Source organism: Strix uralensis, chromosome 1 (genome assembly GCF_047716275.1).
Source record: "Strix uralensis isolate ZFMK-TIS-50842 chromosome 1, bStrUra1, whole genome shotgun sequence".
In the NCBI taxonomy this organism is placed as follows: domain Eukaryota; kingdom Metazoa; phylum Chordata; class Aves; order Strigiformes; family Strigidae; genus Strix; species Strix uralensis.
This window is the reverse complement of record NC_133972.1, coordinates 10,956,286-10,977,033: the sequence shown is the minus strand read 5'-3', so window position 1 is coordinate 10,977,033 and position 20,748 is coordinate 10,956,286. Positions and strand designations below refer to the sequence as shown.

The 20,748-nt window shown below is 41.1% G+C and overlaps 1 protein-coding gene across 2 annotated transcripts in view; it reads left to right on the top strand.

Moving 5' to 3' along the window:
- Positions 1 to 20,748, top strand: part of ITGA9 (integrin subunit alpha 9) — a 228,945-nt gene that overhangs the window by 129,063 nt on the left and 79,134 nt on the right. For both annotated transcript variants that reach the window (XM_074881876.1, XM_074881788.1), the window contains exon 18: positions 15,380 to 15,530. In XM_074881876.1, coding sequence (XP_074737977.1) covers positions 15,380 to 15,530 — 151 coding nt within the window. The remainder of the gene's footprint in view (positions 1 to 15,379; positions 15,531 to 20,748) is intronic.

The window sequence follows — 20,748 nt, the reverse complement described above, 5'->3', positions numbered from 1 at the left end:
GTATGACGACAGCGATACCATTAGTGCAGAAAGGTTTTGAGAGGTACACAGAATCTGAAATCTCCTGTGGTGGTGGGCCCTGTGCACATACAGGGCAAGACACCTTCACCTTCCCAATCACAACAGAGAAAACTGGAGGAAAAAAAATAGCGTAGCAGAGAGGGGCAAGGAAAGTAAATATGCATGCCCAAATCAAGTACCAATGTCAACCATGTAATTTTTCGGAGATCATAAAATAGTCTTTATGATGTGGTAGGAGTAAAACTGCCTGCAGAAAAGCAGTTTTGTTCAGAAAAAAAGTCACATGGAAGGTTAAAAAAAACCCTCAGAGCATGGCAAATTATCTTCTTCAAATTATCTTTCTCTGTTTCTGAACTTGTAGTTTTGCTAACTCTTCTGAAATACTACTCTCCTTTGTCAGATTATTTTTGTTAGTAACTTGGGGAGGGATGTCTAATTTCACTTTCTTCCGGGATAATAAACCTCATCAAATAGATCAGAGGTGGTTTATGTTCTGTCCCTTGTGACTGGTGATCCTAGAAAAATGACTATTGTTTTGCCAGGATGTAGTTACTCAATTTTGGGATTAATCAGGCTAAAGGTGACCTTTACACATCACTTCTATTTCCTTTTTTTCAGCATTTTTAGAGATGGAAGTGCTGATGCGAGTTATTTAATTGTATGCCAGGGGGTTTGCTGTTTGATGGAGATGCTTTCTGTGGAAGTGCTTTGCTTTCAGGTCAGGAAAGAGAGGGGAAGAGACTCCCCTGCTTTAGGAAAAAGGGAGGGGGGGGGGGCGGGAAGAGGTAATAATCAGGAGATACTCGGTTTATATAAGTCTACAGCATGCTGTAACTGTACTTGGAGACAAAACTGAACCAGAGTCAAGTCTGAGAAGTTACTGACTTCTCCAGACACGACTGAAGTCCACAGGAATGTTTTGGGGGATTGGTTGGGAGCAGGGTTAGGTCTCAGGTTGCAGAGTCCGAGCTTTGACTGTGATTAGGCTGGATTTTTGACCTTTCGCTCGATCTTCATGGTGAGCAAAATCTGTTGAGAGCTGGAGACGTGTCTGTGTGGACTAAGGAAGCCAGTGAGGGATTTTGACTTGCAGTTGAGGAATAATCAGTAAAAAGCAGAGAACGGGTCCTAAAAACTTGTTAGCGTATAGTAATCACAGCAGAAAGAACTGTATTTGCAATTGGAGCATTAGACTGTTTGTTTTTATGGCTGTTATTTATGTTATCTTGGCAATTTAAAAGCCACAACTGTCAAAAAAGCTTAGGATATTCAAATACAGTTTCTATGTTTATAGAGCAAAATGTTGAACAAATGCCCTCAAATCTCCTTTATCCAGTGACACTGAACTCCTGTTTGAAGTAAACAGGATGTCGTCAAATACATCAAGTCTTCACAGAATGGGTTTTCTTTAGCTAAAGGGCGCTGTAAGATTCAGTTAAGAAACATAACACAATGGGTATCTCTAAAGAGAACAGATATTTTTTATTATTATTATTGTGTGTAAAACTACAAAACATGCTATGGATTCTGATTTTAGAGAAGTGCCTCTCTTGAAGAATATGGTAATTTTTCCAGCCCCATGTGTTTCATGCTAAAGAATCCTATCAGCATTTTCCCACATTATTCCTATTTATGCTAAGTCTGTGTACGAAGCTTTTTTGGTAGAAAGAGCAAAAAAGGTGACTCATTTATTACTATCTGCACTAAACGATTGACTTCAATGTTAGCAAGGTTATGGCAATGTCTTTGTCTAAATAATCACGTCTGACTACATTTGGTGGACTTACTGTTTGAAAGAATGCAATTAATGAGACACAGATACATTGGATTGAAATAAACAGCATGTTTATGGGAAGGCAGCAGTAAGTGCCATCTCTCAGACCGGCTGCAGTTGTTTGAAGATGTCACTGGACATGTGGTTAGGGTGATCCAGTTAAGATCATCTACCTGAGCTTGCAGAAGGCTTTTATTAAGATTTCTCATCAAAGGTTCACAAAGAACGTTGCCCAGGTCTGAGAGGAATGGTGCCTGAGCATTGCTACCTAATTAAAAAGTAGTCAACAGAGAGGAGTAAATAGTTTGTTTTCCTGGTGGAAAAAATTCTACAAGTGCTTCTGCTGGGGCCAGTGGTATTCAGCATATTCATAAATGATCAGGGAAATAATATGCTAAAAATTAATTGCAAGGTGATGAAGTTTGCTAATCATGCTAAACTATTCAGAGAAATGAAAAGAACAACCAAGGAGGTATGTTTTCATGAAGCGTGTGATTAATCTGTGGATTGTAATGCTGGGGATGTTGTAAATGCTAAGTGTTTACGTGGTAGAGAAACAGCAAATATGAATGCTGGAAGCTGCAGAAATATATCAGCAAAATAACACTCTGTGCTTGCCTTGTTCTTCCATAGGCCTCTTGCTTTTAGACATGGTTAGATACAGGGCACTCTGATAGATGAACCAACTTGGTCTGGCTGTTCTTACACACTTTTCATGAATTTGTAACATGGTAGAGCCAAAAGCTGTGCAGAGCGCTATATATTGTAAGGTATAGTTTTGTCCATCACTATATACAATATGCTTTCAAATGTGTGCTGGTTAGAGCGTATGTGTGCGTAAGAAGTTAGCTCAGATTACATTATCATCAAGAGAATTTCTTGCTGAGGTCACTCTTATGAGTTCAGGAACTGCACAAGCTACTCGGATTTAGAGTTCACCTGGGATGCGTTTGGATGACTAGAATTACCCAGTTAAAAGATTACACCCAGCTTTGAAGATGCCAAACACACATACCAAATGGCTGATAGGAAAACCAGCCTGTGCTGGCAAGAGCTAACCAGGTCTGCTCCGATTTTGCTTTTCCTGCGATTCTCCTCCTCTTCTAAAAAGTTACTCATGGCTCCTCAAATTGGGAGCACTGCACTTTGGTAAATAACAAATAGCCCAGGATGTTAACACTCGGTCTAGGTAATGACCTAATATGTATCCAAAGAGCTCAAACCAAGCAAATCTGTATGTGTAAGCTAGAAACTTCAGTGCTGTTCTGACCAGGTGGGATTGGGTTTGCCTCGTTATTTCCTGTTATTGAGGTGCTGCTGCATGTGGAAACAGTGCTGCTGGGCAAGCTGAAACCCTCCACTGTGAAGCTCGAGAAGAGGTGAAAGTGGGCCATGATAAAAACCCTTAAAGCCTCTAACTCTGCGTGGAAGCTTTTGCAAAGACTTGGGAGGGTGAGGGTGGGATGTGGTAGTGATTCCTGTATTCTGCTTTTTTGAATACTTCTGTTATAGTGAAAGGTGTCATTGGAGACTTGTGCTGAAGATCATGCCTTACTGGAGTGAAGAAGAGTTAGAACATTATTCTGGGGAAAAAAAGGTTTGTTTTCAGTTAACAGACGAATCTCTTTAAGGCTTGTCCACCTTCATTAGCATCAGCTTGCATGTAAACCCATCCCAACTTCCTGAAGGGATTCTGGAATGAAGGAGCCGAACTCTTCCTGCTTGTGGCAGACTGCAAGAGGGGCTACAGTCATGGACTGTGGTTTGGCAGGTTCAGACCAGGGATTTGGAAAAACCTTCTTGTGTAGGCAGTTTGTGCTGCACGAGAATGAAGTATGCAGGAAGGATGTGCTCTGCCATCCTGGGTTTCTGGACTTGGCTAGATAAGGTCCCTGCTGACCTCATCTGTTGGAGGAGGTTGAGGATGGATTGTATGACCTCTAGAAATCCCTTCCAACCAACTTTTCTGCAGTTTTCTGACTCATCTCAAGGTTAAATCCTCTCTGTAACCTGAGCAAAATTGCCTCAACGACCACTAGCTGTACGCCAACATGGAAACACCTGTCTAGGATGGTTGTGAGTGTGTTCCATCACTCTGGCTGGAAACCTGCCTGTGGAACTCCTCGCCTCTCCCTGATGCCACCTCTGCCAGCGAGAACATGGAACATCACAAGAGACGACAGTAATATTGAAGGCTGGACCTGGCAAAGCAAACTGTGGGGATTTAACTTTCTATGGCAGACAGACATTACGAGATAGTATGTGGAAACAGCTGCAGTGGTGTGTGCTAGTATTACTACAAATGGTCTTTTAGTGGTTGGCCTGGACTTACTCATAGAAGTGTGAGTGTTGCTAGGCTGAAACTACAGATGGCAACTTAAGAGTAAGGAAGAAGGAGCCACAGAGTGTGCTGGGGACTTGGCAAAGGCAGTGTTGGGAGAAACTGAAGGAGCAGAAGAGAGGTGTTTCATCTTTCCAGTCGTGACTGTCTTCAAATCCATTTTTCTTAAAGAATAAACGTGAGATTTTGGCAGCACAGAGCAGAGAGACTACTCATCGCATCCCCTTCAAAGAGTCTCCAGTGTTAAATCTTGCAGCTGTCATAAGAGATAGCAAAATCTGGCCCTATCTGTGCAGTAACGCCCTGTGTTGGGACTGAGGGCACGGGGATTTCTAAAGGAAGAGACTTAAATGTATCTTAGTGTAAAGAAGGTATTTATGTATTGCAAATGGCTAACTTTAATGACACAACCTGAAACCATAAGAGAAATAGGAATAGAATATTTTGCAATAAACTTTATAGCTATAGCTTTGGGTCAGCAATAGGAAACCTCCTTTCCAGCAATCCAGTACTGAAAAGCAAAATGCAATTTTTTGTTTCTGTTAGCTATTATTTTCAAATAGTGTTTAATATTAAAAATATATTTATTACGTAGTATGCTTGACTTCAATGCCTCACTCTGTTTTCTCAGCACAGCAAATGTCTTTTCCATCAGGCTTCTGTAGCAAATAGCACATTTTTATTGAACCTCTCCATAGCTACTTATTTAGAAGCTGAACTGCATCTGTTTCCTCAAGATGTGCTGGGGGAGACTCTGAAGTAGGTGTTCTGTAGAAGATTAGACCTCCCTAGCCTTTAAAATCTGTTAATCCATTCTTCTGGTACTTTATATGGGCGAAAAGCACTCTGGTCTTTTAAGAAGAACCTGAAATGCTGAGGGAGCAGGGCTGACAGGAACACACATCTTGTCTGACATACCAGGGTAGTTTCAGGTCCTGAGCTGACGCCTATCCATCTGATTGGCACTCTGTGAAGGAATCAGTAGTTATCAAGCTCTCTTTAGGCTGTAATGGTAACAAAGTGAAAACCGTGGAGAAGACATTTGAGTAACAGCGAGAGCGTTTGAGAAAAACAGAGTTTCTTCCAGCTATAATAAACAAACCAGCTAAAAAGACCAGAGCAGAATGGGTGGTGGCTTCCCTGCGAGATGCAGCTAGGAAGGAAATCCTGTATGGCTGTGTAAATATACTGACAGCCCATGTGTTGCAATGAATAAAGCAGTGTTACCAAAAACAAACAGTACAAGAAGATGATGATGCAGCATGTCATGTAGCTGCTGCGTTCCCTTACAACCTGTGTAAATCAGGTTGTAAGCTCAGGACTATGAGCCCCCTTGGATAGAAAATGCTGTAATAAATACTGCTATAATAAATACTATAGCAACAAAAAATGCTGCAATAAATATTGCTATTCCTGAGAAGGTTCCAGGAGGAAGTCTGTCTTCCATACATTTATGTGACATGAGGTTACCCTTCATCCATCATTAGAAACAGAATTACTCACCCATTGGAGTGCTTCTGAGTGTATGTTTGGCTGTTTGGAATAAGCAGCTTGCTTTTATGTGTTGGTTTAGGCCATCCTTAAGAGCCACCATTCGTTAGACTCAAATTTATGTTCTTCCCCTACAGACTGGCTGGAGTTCCCATATATACTGCTGTAAATTGTTTATTTTGGAAATGTGAAATTGGAAGCAAAAGTCACAGAAAGCCAAAGGGGTGACAGGTGCACTCTGTAGAAATTTTCAAGGTTTTTCGAATTGCAGAGTTTTCTGAGTTGGAGTCAATGCTTTCAAAAGTTCTCTTGTGAAATGGGATTTTTGGGAAATGCCCTTTTCCAGGTGAAAGGTCAAGTTTGTGACTTGAGCCGTTTCTGCTTCTGTTGATCCCTCTGGAATTTGCGAGAGAAGGGACATAATCCAAGTCTGTCAAAAATTTCCTTGAGTTTGAAGTGTTTCCATTTTAATGTAATGGTAATTTATGAAAAAAAAAGTATTTTCCAGTATCTCCTGGTCAGCTCCACAGAAGGTGCTTTGTTAGTTTTTTCCCAAATAAATTCCTTCTGTGACTTACTAAAGGATTAACATGTTTTCTGCCAACACTCCTTTTGTTTCTATGATCTCTTTTGTCTTAGGCATGGCTCTTTATTTGATAGGCAGGTAAATGATTTGATGTTTTGGGATGTAATCTCGAAGTACCTAAGCCAGGCCTCACTGAAAAGACAAGCAAGAGTGTGCACCACCACCCTGTACCCCCCCGTCCCCAGCCCTTGAGCTTACAACTCTGAAGTTTGTAAGAGTCTGTAAGCATATTATTTGTACTAGTGAAGAATGAATAATTTCACATAGGTGACTAGCTATGCAACTGCAAAACTGGTTGTTTTGTAAATGCTGTGTGTAAGTGAAGGATGAATATGCTGATGGACCTATTAAAATCAGTGGAAGGACTCCCTCTGGTTCCCTGGGTGCACCATCAGACATTGGGCACCTGGATTGGAAAAAATGAACCTCAGCAGTTTCATATTGACTTGTCAAATTATCACAGAACCCGAGCTGAAGGAATCCAGAAATTGTAGATAAAAACATGTGTTATGACAACTTTGTCAAACTTGCTTTTCACCAGCATAAAATGTTAATGGCACAGAACATAGGTTAGTGCGGTAACAGTGCAGAAAGTCAGTGTCTTCTGAAGGAAGGAGAAACAACATCAAATTTTGATCAGAAAGTTGAAAAATCTTCAAGTGTGTCTCATAAATATAGTAGTATTTTATAAAAAAAGTTAATAAAGATTTTCACCGATCAGAGGCTTTTGCAAATCTATTGAGGGAAGCTGCAAGCCTGTGGTTTAATGTGGGAAGCAAAGCTGTTTCATAAATTTGAGCAGGCTCACACCCCAGCACTTATCTTTCTTTGATCACACAACGGGGATTTGTTTCCAGAGAGGCCTCACGTTTCATGGCATGCCTGTTGTGGTTTTATGCCCCTGAAGTGCATCTTAACAAAACAGTTGTGATGGGGAAAAACAATATCCTTTCATTTGGAGCTTAATTACACGCTCTGATAATATCGGGTTTTCCCTTCCTCTTCATTCATAGCAGATGAAGAATTTGTTTTCACTTATTTTATCTTTCATTGAACAAACACTTCTTTCAAAAATATTTTTGACATTCTGTTTACCCTAGACAGGCTACCCTGAATAGCCGAGCTTCTCAGATGGAGCTAATTTTCTGCTTTACAAAAAACAACCAAAGAAAAATGAGCAAATGCTATGGTTTAACATTTCTAGTGCTAGGAAAGTGGTCTTGAGCTTTCCGTCAAGACCTCATGTGTATAAATCTGTGTGTACCAACATGGATATTCCCAACCCCCACACCACACATACGGGGCCATGACTGATCCCACTGCAGTCATGTGCTGCCCACTGGTTACTTGGTCATATCCCAGTGCTGTCCTAACTGGCACTCTTTTAAACTACCAAAAGAGTTATTTCCAGGGAGAAAAGAATGACAAAGCATTGGGAAAATCCATATGAGTAAGTTGCTTTCTGCTTTCTCAAGAAGTCAGACCAAGTTTCACGTTGTGATTTAAGTGATTTCATGAATTATAGTGTAGTTTAATGTTATTTAAAAGTAATTTGCTGCATTGTAAAGGGTGCTATGAAAAAAATGCATATACAGTTTCATGTATATTACTACATTTGTAATTCTGTTTGAAATTTAGTCTTTTTGGTGAATCCAGGAAGCAGAATTCTGATTTCTAATTTATATTTATTTTTATTGATTTGTTACCTACAGACAGTTGTTAGTGTATTGAATGCTGTCTTTGTGAGGCACATGGAAAACTTTGTTGTAGCTCATCCAGGATCAGATTTGCAGTCTTCTGGAAGGGCTGCCTAGCAGGGCCCGCAGTTATTCAGGATGTTGTACAAGTTGCAGTGGGAGCATCATCTCAGGAACGAGTGAATGTTTTCCCTTGTTGAGGGTGAATGGGGATGAGGGAATGGTTTCTTGGTTTCCATCTGGTTAGTTGTGCTCAGAGCTTCATAAATCTCTCCTAAAATAAATAAGTCCAGTTTGATAGCAGTGGGCAGTCCTGCTCCTTTTGAACATACGGTGATTGAACCCATATGGATGGTAATAGAGCCATCAAGTGATGAGTGGTAACAAACCCCAGTCGTCCACATCTCATACAAGAATACAGATTCCCCATCTCTATTTTCTAAGAACAGGCCACTGATGATCAGGGCTACTATACAAGCCAGTCTTGTCACTTCATAAGTACTGGTTTTGTTTTGTAAGAATCACTTGACTGTATCTACTGGAGTAGGATTTTGCTGTTTGTTTTTTAAACTAGACCCTGAAGAGATGTTCTTTCATATAACTTTAATTAATTGCTGGAGTAATGTATAACCTGGCCCTCGTTGTGAACATCTCATCATCAGTATTTTATGGACCTAAGATAGTTCAGGTCACTATATTGTATCTTCCTCTAGCAACTGAAATATAAAGCTAACAAAAGCTTAACCTCAGGCAGCACTGTCATACATTAGCTGCCTCCAGAGGTAGAAGTTCTTGATGCTGTGCAGACCACAATGAGAAGCAGATGCACCGTTGTTTTGTACTTGCAGAATACATCTTGGCTGATGTATACATGCATGTCAATGTATGTATACATAGATACACACATACTCTTCCGTGATGCAGTTACAAAATCTGGTAAAGCTGAGGTTCTTCACAGGTCACCAGGTAAATCGTCTTGCTGGTTTTGCATGAGCTATAAAGGAGATGTGCTGATACGGGTATATGTTGCTTATCATGTTTGACATGTAGACATAACTTTCTCTTGATGTGTAACACCTGCTACTGCAAAACAGATTTCCTGAAGTAACAAACCTGTACTGTTTCTAACGTTTCATCTTTGATTAACTGCCTTTTATTGACCTCTGAAAGTGATTGCTGTGTAGGGCACTAGTCTTTTTCTCCCTCATCGACGCTCAGCTGAGTATGCTTTTAAAATTACATATTGCACCCCAGCATCCCAGGAATAGGACAAGCAATTGAAGCTATCTAATAGTAGGAGATCTATTTCTGAAGGCATAATTTCTATGGTAAATGCGTGGTTTGCATGGTGACTTTGTTAATGAGCTAATTCCTAGAAGGTGCTACTGTTTCGTTCTCAAATTTCAGGGCCAGATCTATTGTCAACAGTCACCTATTTTAACAGAGCTCGTCCAAGTATTTTAACAAAAAGGGAAAACGTAGAGGGTTTTTTTCTTTCATGTCAGGCTGATGAGTGCAACTTTCAGCTACGTGCCTGGTACCATTTATCTTTTGAATTTCTTTCTGCCACTCGTAACTTGGTTTTGTTTGTGTGCCAACCTTAGGATGCTGTTTTACATGCACGTGCAGGGATAGCTTTGTCCCGGGGCACATACCATTGATTTCAAGGATGCTGCTTGTGGTTATACAAAAGGTGTTGGTTTGTATGTGTGTCTGCAAGGGTGAGAGATTAGACTAGAGCTTCGGTAGATGTTGTGCCTCATCTTGCTTTCATGTGACAGTTTCATAAACCAGGGTAGCTCCATTCAAACCAAAAGCTGCTCCCTGGAGTAAACACTGTGTGGAAACTGAGGCGACTCTTTCCCCGTTGCTTCTTCAGTTCTGTTTATAAAAGTTGTGAACATCTGGGTATAATTGAAATTACTGATAGTAATAAAAGGCACCAGACTTCTGTAGGGTGATAAGGGGTATTTTTATGTGGATGTTGTGCCCTGCTCTGTCCTTTTTGCTTAAAAGTTTGAAAACATAAGTGGCTGGGAGTTATATCTGTTATGTAGTTATGGGGGATTTATGTGGAGAAACTACATTTGGGGAAAAGACAATTTCCAGAGAAGCTTTGAATATATGGTAACTAGTTGTAACTAGAAATCACTCTGTTTCAATACCATAATAAAGAGCAAAAAGAATTTCCTAGAGTTTTACCCCCCACCCCCCACCCCCATTGTTTACTTCTCAGATGCATTCATTTTTATAATTTAAGTGTAGGAAAGATGGAAAAGGTAACACTGTACCATATTCTTGAATTGCAATATATATGGGAACCAAAGCGCTAGAGGTGGCAGCTCTGCTCCAGAAGGGTGTCAGCATGAGCAGTTCCACCCCCTTGGCCCTGGGCTCACCGCAGTAAGCTCTTTTTTCATAGGGGACTTCTGGCCCCTTCCTGTGGGGAAACATTGGTACGTTGTTAATCAGTTTTTATAGGGAGCAATATTGGTATGAGATTACTCCCAGGCTTTGCCCTGCTGACACAGAGGCTTGGTTGACTACTCAAACTCTCTATTATGTTTTTCCCATCACCTCATGTTATCTGCTGCTTAGAGCACACTGGAAAGTTTCCACTTGAGAAACAGAAATAGAAAAGATCACTAATGAAATGATCTGATGGGCTCAGAGCTAGTTTATCATAGCTGGCTTAGTGCACCTCAGATAGGTTCCAGTCATCCACTGCATGAGGTCTCTTAATGCCTCTGCTAGCGTAGGATTCCGTGTGAGAGGGAGAAGGCAGCAGCTCAGCTAATGCAGAATAAGCCACGATACCTTGAGTGTTTGGCTGAGTCCTTAGTCTAGATTGGCTGTGAACTTTGTGGAGAGAATTGACCTCGAACACACATGTGATGGCAAGACAGTGTAACCAAGCAGGGTAAAATCCAATAGCTTTGTTCCCTGGGGGGTTGTTTAAAATTTTTACTTGGGTTGGATTTCTTTATGGAGCTGCTACTTCTCAGTTTTGCTCGGAGACATCAAATGAATTCCCAGAAGATCAGCTGCAGGTTTCAGCTTTTCATTGGCCCTTGAGGTTTAAGTATTTGCAAAACTCCTCCCAAAGTTCAATGAACCATGGAGCCTGTAATAAAAACCCATCAGGAGAAAGGTTTTCAGGATTGATGTAAAGAGTCTGTGGAGACAAGATTAATATTCAAGTGTCATAGTAACTGCAAAGACCAACTGTGATGCTGGTTGGGGAAAGTAGAAATCTGTTTGGATCTGTCACAGGACCAGTGTTGTTGACTCACACCTTTTACTGATTTAAAAGCAAAAGGTGGGACTCTAATTTCATCTGATGGGGATGGCGGACAGATTGGACTTTAGTTGTTTGAAGCATTTTTACCCACTTGCAGTCTAACTGACCCCAGCTGTAACTTCCACTCTCCATCGAGCAGTGGTGATTTATCCATGTAGGTGCTGATTTGCTGTAAGGAAAGAAAGGCTCCTAATTCAAAAGGGAAAGTCGGTGACCCAGACTAACAGGGTAAGTGCAACCCTGTCACATTCCTTGCCCTATGTATGATGTGCGCAGGCTGAGAGGAAGTGCTAAATGCTTTTTCAATTTTTAAAAAAATTCTCTCTAGCGCAGGAAATAGAGAAATATGTCCCTGCGTACCTTTTGGAATGCAGATTATGTCTCCCCTGACCCACGTTAATAAAAACACCAGCATCTTGGGGGGGTGGGGAAATGAAAACTGCAGATCTTTTCAGTTTGCGTTTCCCAGCTGGTCTTTCTTCCCTCACTGACCATAGTGCAATGATGTGGTGCAAGCATTAACAAAGAATGGTAAAGCATGCAAAAAAATTGATACTTGTTTTATCCTGGAATTTAGTTTCCTATTCTTAATCACTTAAGAGAAAAACATTAAATATTTCTGTTTACATTTGATGTGTAGTACCACAGCCAGTGAATTCAAAACCGTGGCAGATATTTGGAGCCTGATTTTCACAACTGCTTGTTACCTGCAAGTCTGGGGCATGTGAATGAAAGCTGCAGGTATTTAGTACTGAATGTCAAACTTCTTTCCCGTGCAAACATTGATAGCTTGACACCCTTCGTGTACCTGTACGTGTGTGTGTGTGCAAATGTGGTTGCCTATATATAATACATGTCTGCAGTCTACCCAGAACTTCTACTCAGTTCATTGTTTGTGTGTATTACCTGATGTAATGAGATGGTGGTGTTCTGTCCAATTAAGTGATTATATCTTGATATCTTTTCTTCTTCTTTCTTTTTCCTTTTTTGAGTCTTTTTAGCTTCTCTTCCTTGATGTGAGCAAGATTACAAGGGTCATGGTGAGGACGTTGGCGGCTTTATAGTTCTCATCCAACAAAACATAAACTGAAAGCCATTGCTTGATTATGTTTCTTAAATTGTTTGACATACCTTGTCGAGATGAAGGGGTGCCTTTAGTTTGTTTTCTTGTTTCTGGCGGGTGACAACAGTTCTTTAGTGGATATATTTTGACTTGGCAGCTGGGCTGCTCGATATGCAGCAGGCGCTGGAGGAGGATGGCACCGGCTTGGCTGCAGAGCTGCTCCAGCACCACAACAGGCTGTCCGCGCCCCGTGACGTTACTCTCTCAAGCACCAAACGGGGCCTGGGAGCTCCCCTGTGAAGGGGGAGATTCCTAATCCTCTTCTCACTGCAAGTGAACCTGATTCATTCCAGATGTACACAGATTTAATGACTCAGAAAGCCGCTCTCTTAAAATGGGACTTACAGCACAATGTCATATAGCCTTTCAGAGGAAGAACTGAACTCCTCTGCCAGCCTAAAATCAGTGAGGTTTTTCAACATTTTTTAGTGTGTGAATTTTGTGTAGCAGCAGCCACAGTGTGCTGTTAGAAAGTGGTTGTTTTCTCTGCTGAGGAAAATGTTGTTATAAATATCATTTTGGTATGATGAACTTTTAAGAGAGTGATAGCTTTAGAAAGGAATAACACAACCCAATGGTGTTGATTTTGACATTTTTTGTTGGTTTAGGTTCGAATAGGATTTCATTTTGAGTATTTTTTATTATTCACTAGTAAGGCAAGCATTCTTGATTGTCTTTATGTTAAATCTACCAGTTCAGAGAGGAGTCTGTAGTGTGCATTGCATTAGTATCAACCCTGCGTGATAAATATCTTGTAATGTTCCTTTGCTTACTGAAGTGATACTTCCAGATTTTCCTAATGGCTTTGATAGATGCTGATTAAATTTTGGAGTGATCGCAAGAAGTGAGATTATAAAGTTGATGAGAAATAATCCACAGTAATAAATGGTTGTCCTATTTCTTTGCTTCCAAATATGTGCTTTTGATTATTAGAAAATCCCAGCAGATTGTTTAGCATCTTCATAATTTGTCTGCTTTTCAACAGTAAATGTTGAGGTCGGGGCCAAAAGGTTAAATGCTTCCAAGTACTCTCCTATAGTTGTGCCATTAATTTGGTATATGAGGAGCAACATCTCAAATGATTGGGACCTCTCAAACTAGTTTTGCAGTCGATCCTGCTCTGCGTACACTTTTGCAAATGTTTATTTGCACTGATAGTTGACTATGAGAATAAACTATAATGTTTAAAAAGCAAAGTGGCCAATTATCAGTAGGATTAGTTGGTGTCTGCAGTTGATTGTAAGCATGAGAAAGCAGGCACATTTCCTGGAGACTGATATCTGCCTCCTAAGAAGCTGTCATTGAACTGTAAGCCATAACTTTGTGCTTAATAAATGAAGATCATCATAAATGAAGTAAGTACAGGAAACAAATATGCTATAAATATTGTCTGTGTTACGTGGAAAAGTTACGCTCACGATCCACAGCCATCAGCTATAAAGCCTGAGTCTAGATCACCTTCCTCTGAAGTCTGCACTCACCAGTGCCCCTGGCTGATTTGGTACACACCTTCAGAAACCCACGTCTAGAAACTTCTTGGCAAACATGGGGAGATGAAGTCCAGCAAGCTCTGCCTTTGGAGGTCTGGTATGGCGGTGGTTGGCAGAAGACACTGCAGGGTTTATAAGCACCATGTTCTGAGGAACCCTGCTTTTATGCAGGTGCTCTGACTGCAGTGCCAAGAGCAAGGCTGGCAGAGGAGGGCTCGTGGCAATGGAGGGACAGCTCACATCCTGCACCCCAGCCGTTTTCAGAGAGTTGCGGGTATGCAGAGGAGCAGCATGTGCCAACGTGTACGTCCCTGGCACAGCCATTCCTTCATGGAAATTGGTGGCTTGGTCAGTTAAGGATTTCTCTGTGCCACTGTGTGCATGTGTGTTGTGCGACAGCATCTGGCAGGGTGGGTGGTGCAAGGGTACTTTTTTTCAGAGGTGGTTCCTTTTTTCTTTTGGTGTGGCTGTCCCCTAGGGAAAATGAGAATATCTCCCTGCTGTGAGGCTGGAGGTCTCTGTCCTTTTCTGACCAGCTACTTCGTGTTTTCTCTGTGACACTGTTTCTCCAGGATGTATGAATGGTCTTAGATTCCAGTTATGATAACTGTAGCCAACCTGATATTTTGCCTATTTTTACTTATGATTACATTTGCACCTTGCATATTTCATATTATCTTTTACTGTACTTTTAGCTCCTAGACCTGAAGATCTGTGTGCTGATACTGTATTTTCTTGTGATTTATCCTTAGCCTTTATTCCTACTTGTTATCTCATCTTCTGGACAGACTACTATGATTAAATATCAAATAATAAATGTGTGTGTATGAATATGTATATTTGCCCCTATGTGTGCATGCCTGTCTGTGTTCATAATCTGTGATGCCATATTACAATAGTGTGTTGATTCATGATATATAGCTGTTATTTTAATAAAGCTATTCCCTCGGTATTCCACTTACAGAAGATGACTTCATCATGTTAGGTCCAGCATAAACACCTGAAGAAAGATTAGTCACATTCAGTGGATATTTATTGTAATATCCATATGCTTTTCTACTTACACCAGTTCCTGGATTTTATTTGACCCTCTTTTCCATTTTTTCTATCTGTAGCATAACTCTAAGAAGATTTTTCAGAAATTACTAGAATGTTAGAAAAAGTTTGAATTGCTGAGAGACAAACTGAAGTAGCTTGTGTATTTGAATGTGAGCATAATATTTTGCACTTGTTGCACTTCCCCTTTCCAGATACTTTACAGTCTTCAACTATTTTATTCTCACTAAAATTGTATTAACAATAAGTCACATGAAGTAGTTCTACATGAGGATCATGGGGTTTCCTCACAGTCACAAAAGGCAGTGGCAGAACCAGGATTCGGGAGCTTCTCATTCCCTGTACCCACACCATGCATTGGTCATACAGCACATTCCTGAACTGCTGACTGCTGAGCTTTTAAGCATTTGAGTTGTGACACTTCCGTAGCAGGAAGAAGGAAGGACCAGAGTATGAAAGTTGTTCGGAGTTAAACCAGTGTAACTGTTTCTGCCTACAGTGTTGATGACAGAACTGCCTACCTGGCCCTGGGAGCGGTGAGGAACATCTCACTTAACATTTCCATCTCTAACATTGGGGATGATGCCTACGACACCAATGTTTTCTTCAATTTTTCTGGGGAGCTGTTCTTCATCAAAATGTGGCAAAAGGTAAGAAAGGCCAATCTCTCTGTGAGCAAGTCTCTTAACTTTAAACCAATGTAATTGCAAGATGTAGGGACAGGGGGTGGTTTGGTCCACACTGTTGAGACCTTTGGAAGTTATTTCTGTTTATGCTGGACTTGAATTTCTTCCAGGCTCTTTAGTGAGTTCTTTTCTTTCTGTGTAAATTGCACTCTTTGTGTTACTGTAGAAGACACAGCACTGTTACTTGGGGCGCACTAACGAAAAAGACTGAAAAGAAAGGTAGAGGGAGACTGGTTTGGAAACCAGTAGGGTACCAAATGGTGCTGAAATATGAAGGATGCCTCTAGTTTGAGTGGTGCCACACTGCACTCAGCAGTCCTGCTCATCTCCTGACCTGGGCTCCTAGGTTTTTTCCTCATTGAAACAAAGATACAAGGCTGTTCTTTGCTCACGCCCTGGTGCAAGGTTGGGTTGTGGCCAGGGCACGTCACTAGATCAAAGAGCTCAAAAGTGCTTTTAATTTCACCCGTACGGAGTCAAGTGAATATTTTAAGTTTTAATCTCTTTACATTTAGGTTGAAATACTCGGATGTTTTGGTTAGTATGAGTTCATTTAGAGATAAAGCTGTTGAAATGCAAACACGTAACTGAGCTTTTTGCAAACTGATGGCTGTGAAAGCTGTCTTGAGTGTGAGTAATGTGAAAATGATTGTGCAAAATGAGAGCTGTACCGTTGTAACAACATTCTCTCTGTTTATTCCTGCCTTTCACAGTTGTTTCTGTCTGCTGGAGCTTTGCTTTGCTTTGCAAGCCGTAAGAGCAGTGTTAAAAACAGTAGTACAACTGTTGTGAAGTATGGGATTAACTCGGTCCATTGAACCAGTGACGTTTTGCCATTGTTTGTCATGGTTTATGACAAGATTTTCGTTATTATAAACCTCTCAAATTAACTCATTACATAATAAAACAAAATACGGTAATTCCTTATACATGTTAATTCTTTTAGTGTTCAATTTTGACTATTATGTTTAATACAGTTGCAAGCCTCAGAAAGTTGTCTTTGTATTTATAAGCTTTCTTTTCGGACAGTGTGTGCTGCAAGTGTGCAGTTTATCGAGAGGGGAAAAAAACAGGGGATAAAACAGAAATGCCTTACACCAATATGCAGCTTAGCCTTAATGGCAGTTTTATGTGAAGATTTTCAGGGTCTGGCCCAGATCCCGCTGAAGTCAATGGGAGGTTTTCCAATCCTCTGCACTGGAAAAGAAACAAAGCTTGATGCATGTTCTTTTAAAAGGTTGGTGGTGGTGGTGGCTTTTTTTTCTTCTGTGCTTACATGCTGGATATTTTACACACATGGACTAACACCAGTTGCCTTCGTTCTTCTTGGCCAATGCTGTGAGGGAACAAGCTGAAGATGATGTACTGTTTTCCTTGGTATTTTACCTTGAGCCCGGGTCTATAGCAGACTTGAAACATCTGTGCTCAATGTTGCCTAGAAGAAGTAGTTTCTGGAAGCAGATAACATTGTTGTGCTGTTATCTCACTACTTAGTGGGTCTTCTGCTAATAGAAGCTAGCATTTCTTAAAACCCCAACACCACAGCATACATCAAGGAAGCATGTAGGCTTCCTTCTTCCTCGGGTCTTACAAACAGGATCAGGGTATAGTCTGCTATTATTCCTTCTGCTCCACTGTTCTTGTGATTGATTTTATAGGGTTTCGGTTATTTTAGTAACAGTTTTGAAAAACCAAGTCACAGGGTTGTGTTGGGCTGTCTTACTTCCTCTCAGTCAGCTTCTGCTTTAGCAAGCTTCTGCTTTGGCCTCACCATTTGTCCAGTTGGGAAACTGGATTATGACCTCATAGCCTCAATTACAGTCTTACATTTTCCCTAAGATCTTTGAACAATGATTTTTTTTTAAAAAAAACCATTACAGCCTCCATGTTTCATAACCTACTCCCATCCCTTGACATCTATGTATAATATGTACTGTGCATGCACTTTAAATAGGTTTTGTTCCTGGTTGAGCATTGCCCAGGCAAATATCCAGAAGGTAAAGCCAGAATAAAAATGACAACTGCTAAGATTTCCCTTAGTGGAGCAATTTTGGAATCAGAAGAGCTTCTTGTTGTGGGAAACTTTCAGCAGCAATTGCCTTTTAATGAATAATGTTGAAGTGGAAGAGAGTGGTCTCTTCTGTGTGGTTGCCTGATCCTTTTTCTGCAAGGAGACTCAGAATGATGATCTTGAGGTTGGGTTTCGTAACCTGCCTCTGGAGTCCTTTCAAGATGCTGTGAGTTCCCTGTGTGTTTTCCCTGTATCCCCACTGGGAACGTTTCTAGCACATTCAGTGCAGTTTGTTCCTTTCTATGGAGTGGTTACAAGGAGACCTGACAGTGCAGAAGTTTAATGCTGTTTTTTTCCAATGGATTTATCGAGACAAAATGCCACATCTTGCGTTTGAAAAGAAATGGGGTGGCCTAGCTCAGGGATGATGACAGTAGCATTCCCTGAAGGCTCTGAGTGGAGCTAGCTCCTCTTTCCTTCCTGGAGACTGAGATTTCGTGAGATGTGGTGGATAGATACACTACTTAGACAACAATCAGCCTTTGGAATAATCTCCCCAGGGAAGTGGTGGATTCCCCAACACTGGACACTTTTAAGATTCGTCTGGACAGGGTGCTGGGCCATCTTATCTAGACCGTGCTTTTTTCAAGGAAGATTGGACCAAATGATCCTTGAGGTACCTTCCCACTTGGTGTTCTGTGATTCTGTGATATGTGGCAAGCCTTTGCCGCATCTCTGCGAGGTGAAAAAGCATTCATTCACTGACTGGTACTTAGGAGACTCCGCCTATTCCACTGTCTAATTTTCCTGTTGTGCTGCAGCCAGTCCTCCCTGTCTCCATGGACAACGCCCAGCATTTTCTTTCCGTAGCTCCTAACATACAGTCAGTCCTTCTCTTGAGAGGCAGAGTATGTGGCAGGGGCTGACTTCTCATTCCTGCCGTGCTCTCTGTAGCATTTTAACTCTCTCACCACTACTGCCCTTTGAAGGGGCTGTCTTCACCGAGGTGTCACTGTCCTTCTTCACTCAGCACATCCCTTCACCTTTTTTAAATACAGGGGGGCTTTTCTGGGGAAGTGAGCAGTAACTGTAAAATACCAAATTTGTTAACTGGTGGAGTTCCCGAAGACTTAGGATATAGCCATGGGTTTCATCTCCAGTAACTTAGTGTGCCTGTGCTTTTACTTTACATTTACATTTACTGCCCTACAGTTATTGCACCTCTTACTGGGCATGACAACACTTTTGTTATGAGCCTTATTTTTCAACTCCTAAATTTGGTGGAGTTAAACTGAGATGAGATTTTTAGAAGCCAATTGCAACTCACGTTGCATATTTAAAAAAGAAACATTCAGCTAAAATGACAAAGTCCTTTCAGGGCTGGACTGAGGCTTGGGTATGTTTTTGACTGGTGAAGATTGGACACTGATACAACTCCTGTGCAAAGTTTCCAGCTCTCACTCTGTGAGAGCGGATTGTTTTACAGATGCATGGCATTACTGTACTGCACTGAATTTCAAAATGTGTACACTAAGAAAAATGTTGCTTTTGAAATACAGAAAGATCTAATCATTTTCTCTTTAAAAAAGAAAAAAGAGAGAGGGAGAAAGACACTTCACCTGTCCGCTTTGATTTTTTTTTTTTAATATGTTGACAAAGAAATCTTGGTCCCTTCCTCTGTGTAGAGTAGATTTATTTATTTATTTATTTAATCTTAAAGTTTATTGTCCCATAATCCTAATTCAGTTTCAGGAAAGCATCCTATTTCAGAGTCTGAAAAACCCACTTAACACAGGTGATACCACTTTCCTATACAAGAATGCAGAGTGCTGCTGTGTGCTGAGTCTGGAAAAAGAATAAAAAGCCATTGCTACTAATTTCGACACCATTTCACATCTATTGGAATTGCCTCCTGGCTTGTGATGTTTTGTGGAAAATGCTTGTCAGCAATAGGCACTTTGCTAACTGTTTGTTAGGGGCTGTTCAGCGCAGAGGGGTATTTTCAGTACGGTTGCAGAAAAAGCACTGCCACCTTACTGGCAGTGGCAGTTAATGTGGTGTAGGGCAGACCCATACCTTTATTAAATCAGCTCAGCTATGGCATGGGATTTTATACAATAGTATAAAAATAGCATATATAACATAATAATAGTAAAAACAACAGCAGTAACCCAATATGTATAGCATTAATCTCTCGCTGCTCTGCAAGGGCTGTCAGGAATCTATCAGCTAACCCCATTTCAGGGCTGGTTACGGAGAGAGTAGGTCAGGAAATCCCATTGCTGACTGTCATTTCCAGCCATGGATTGTTCCTAAATTTCAGACAGGCTCCCAGCATCCAAAGCCAGCTGTGTGTAACATTCCTGCAGCTTTTGCAAGCAACAGCTGAGTGGAGTTAGTGGGGCCAGGCCAGGGCAGGGTGAATAGTGAGGATACAATTTCTTCAGATGTAGTAATATCTCATGATTCTGTCGTGAGCATGTACCTGAAACCGGTGTTGAGTATGAATATTGCCGACAACCAGAGTCATGCTGCTCACGGGCTCTGGGGTTTTTCTTCTGATGAGTATTGCGATATGTCTCTTTCCGGGTTAGCAGGGAGTTCATGCAATTTGGATATGAACTCTTTCTTCCTTGCTCCTAGAGTGCTTGCTGACATCTCTTGACTAGGATTGCCCAGAAGAGCTGCAGACGCAGGCAGAGTTTAATTTTTTCCAAACTGGAAATTCTCTTACACTAGTTTCCCATGCTGCTCATACTTTCTAAGAGTCTTAAGGCTGACAGGGACAGGATACTGATAGGGCACCAAAGCAGAAGACACGTGCCCTCTTTTGCATCCAGCTGTGCCACTGGAAGACAATTTAGGTCCTGGGTATTCATTATGTCTCTGTTTCCAGCATTTACTGCCCCTTTGGATCCACTGGCAGACAGGCTAATGTGATCAGTCTCAATTCACATCCAGCTGGTTAGCAGAAACCTTTTAAATTAGTGGTTTGATTTAATGCAGCTGATTTTGCATGGAGTGAGTTGGACTTGCTCCTGTAAACCACTCTGCCAGAAGGTCAGAGGGGAGTGATGCCAAGCAGTGTGGAAGCTGTGACCCCTTGCACTGATACAAGTGCATCTGCAAGATTGCCCAAGCCATATATCACTTGCATGAGGGGATTTGAAC